The 1750-nt window shown below is 37.9% G+C and overlaps 1 protein-coding gene across 1 annotated transcript in view; it reads left to right on the top strand.

The window, feature by feature from the left end:
- LOC100788975 (protein indeterminate-domain 12) overlaps positions 1–1521 on the top strand; it is a 4648-nt gene extending 3127 nt beyond the window's left edge. Inside the window, exon 3 of the mRNA XM_003553424.5 lies at positions 400–1521. Within this exon, the coding sequence (XP_003553472.1) occupies positions 400–1210 (811 nt within the window). The 3' untranslated portion in view covers positions 1211–1521. The remainder of the gene's footprint in view (positions 1–399) is intronic.
- The last annotated feature ends 229 nt before the right edge of the window (positions 1522–1750 follow it).

A 1750-nucleotide genomic window follows, 5' to 3' on the forward strand; every position in this document is an offset into this window, starting at 1 on the left:
GCTTTTTTTTCAGCTTCATTTTTTGCTCTTCTTCTTTATGTGATATAACATAAACAAAATAATTCTATTTTTCAATTGGGAAGTCTTACTAATTTGTTCTTAGCACATTGGTTAAGAAATTAAAAAAACATTTATTATATAAATTATAAGAATGCATAAAAAAGATCATAAATAATATAATTTTTTGTTTTTTGATAAAAATATTTTTATTTTTAAGTTGTTTAATTAATTTTTTTAGGACATTGGTTAATATTTTATTTTATATCCAATATTGTTATTATTCATGTCTTTCATATTTTATAAACTTAACTAACTCTAAACCAATAATAAATGCTCTAATCTTGTTATTAGGTAATTATACACTAAATGTTAATGCTTTATGATGTGATGAAAACGCAGGAAGGATAGTTTCATAACACACAGGGCGTTCTGTGATGCATTGGCGGAAGAAAGTGCTAGACTATCAGCAAATCAATTAGCTGCCGTCGCCACCACCACATCAAATCCATTCCAATCTCTCCATCTTTTCCAAACCCAACAACAGAACTTCCAAAACCACCAAATCAGCAGTTTCAACCAATGGGACTCATCTCAAGAAAACCCTAACCCTACCAATATTATTGCCACTACTTCCCTCCACATCAAGCCAGAGTCTCAAACCTTCCACAACCCCACCCTCTCTTCACTTCTCCAACAGCAACAACCTACCAACAACAAGGGCATGATAGCCTCAACCTTCGGGAACCTCCACGTGGCCACGCAAGCATCTGCCACGTCAGCATACATGTCAGCCACTGCGCTGCTTCAAAAGGCTGCAACCGTTGGAGCCGCTGCCATCACGGGCCCTGTTGGGCCACAACAGCGCGTGACGGGTCACGTGAATCACGTGACCCACCACCTCGGCTCGGGCGAGTTCGGAATCGGAACAGTGAGTCAACTCGACCCAGTGGTGGCGGTGCCAGATAACAACTACATGAGAACAACGTTCAAGGGTGACCGTCTCACAAGGGACTTTCTGGGTCTCACGGCAGATGCTACCGGCGGCGCGGTTGACGTTAGCACCAACGTGAAGGATATGTTAACGTTCGCGGGGGGCGTAGAGTACCACCAACCGCACCGTCAGCATCACCACCACGCGCTTCTGAAGCCCCAACAAGGCTTCGGTTTCCTTGGGACAGCCACTGCCCCCGAGACGTGGGGGAATTGTTAGACACAGAAATGAGAATAGCTCCAAGTCACGAGGGTAAAATAGGCAACACAACTTTGCCATAACTTCTGACCCCTTGACTCTTGATTCGTCAATCATCAATCTGTTTTGGTTTTAACACCTCGTTATAGATTTTCTTTTTTCCCAATCCACTTTAGACTTCACATCTTAGTTTTGAATGTTGTTCTCTCAATTTAAATCAAGTGCAATAATGCTTTAGTTCAGTTTTTCTATTTGCCTGAATATCAATATATTTGGTGCTTTGTTGTCATGAACTTCCTCTCAATATATAAAATACAAATATAAATTTTCTTGTCTACATAAGTAAATATAAGATCTATTATCATTAAGTTAGTCTAATTAGAATTTAACTTGGATTTTTTAAATGTTTGACTTCGAGTTTTGTAGAAGAATAAAAAATACAAGTTTTACTAAAAGAGTGTGCTTATTTCATAGATTAAAAAATCATTCCTTAAAATGTGAAATATTGAGAATATAACATTTTAATATTTGTTTTGAGTTTTAAAAAAGTATTTTTGGTTA

This window comes from Glycine max, chromosome 19 (assembly GCF_000004515.6).
Source record: "Glycine max cultivar Williams 82 chromosome 19, Glycine_max_v4.0, whole genome shotgun sequence".
In the NCBI taxonomy this organism is placed as follows: Eukaryota; Viridiplantae; Streptophyta; class Magnoliopsida; order Fabales; family Fabaceae; genus Glycine; species Glycine max.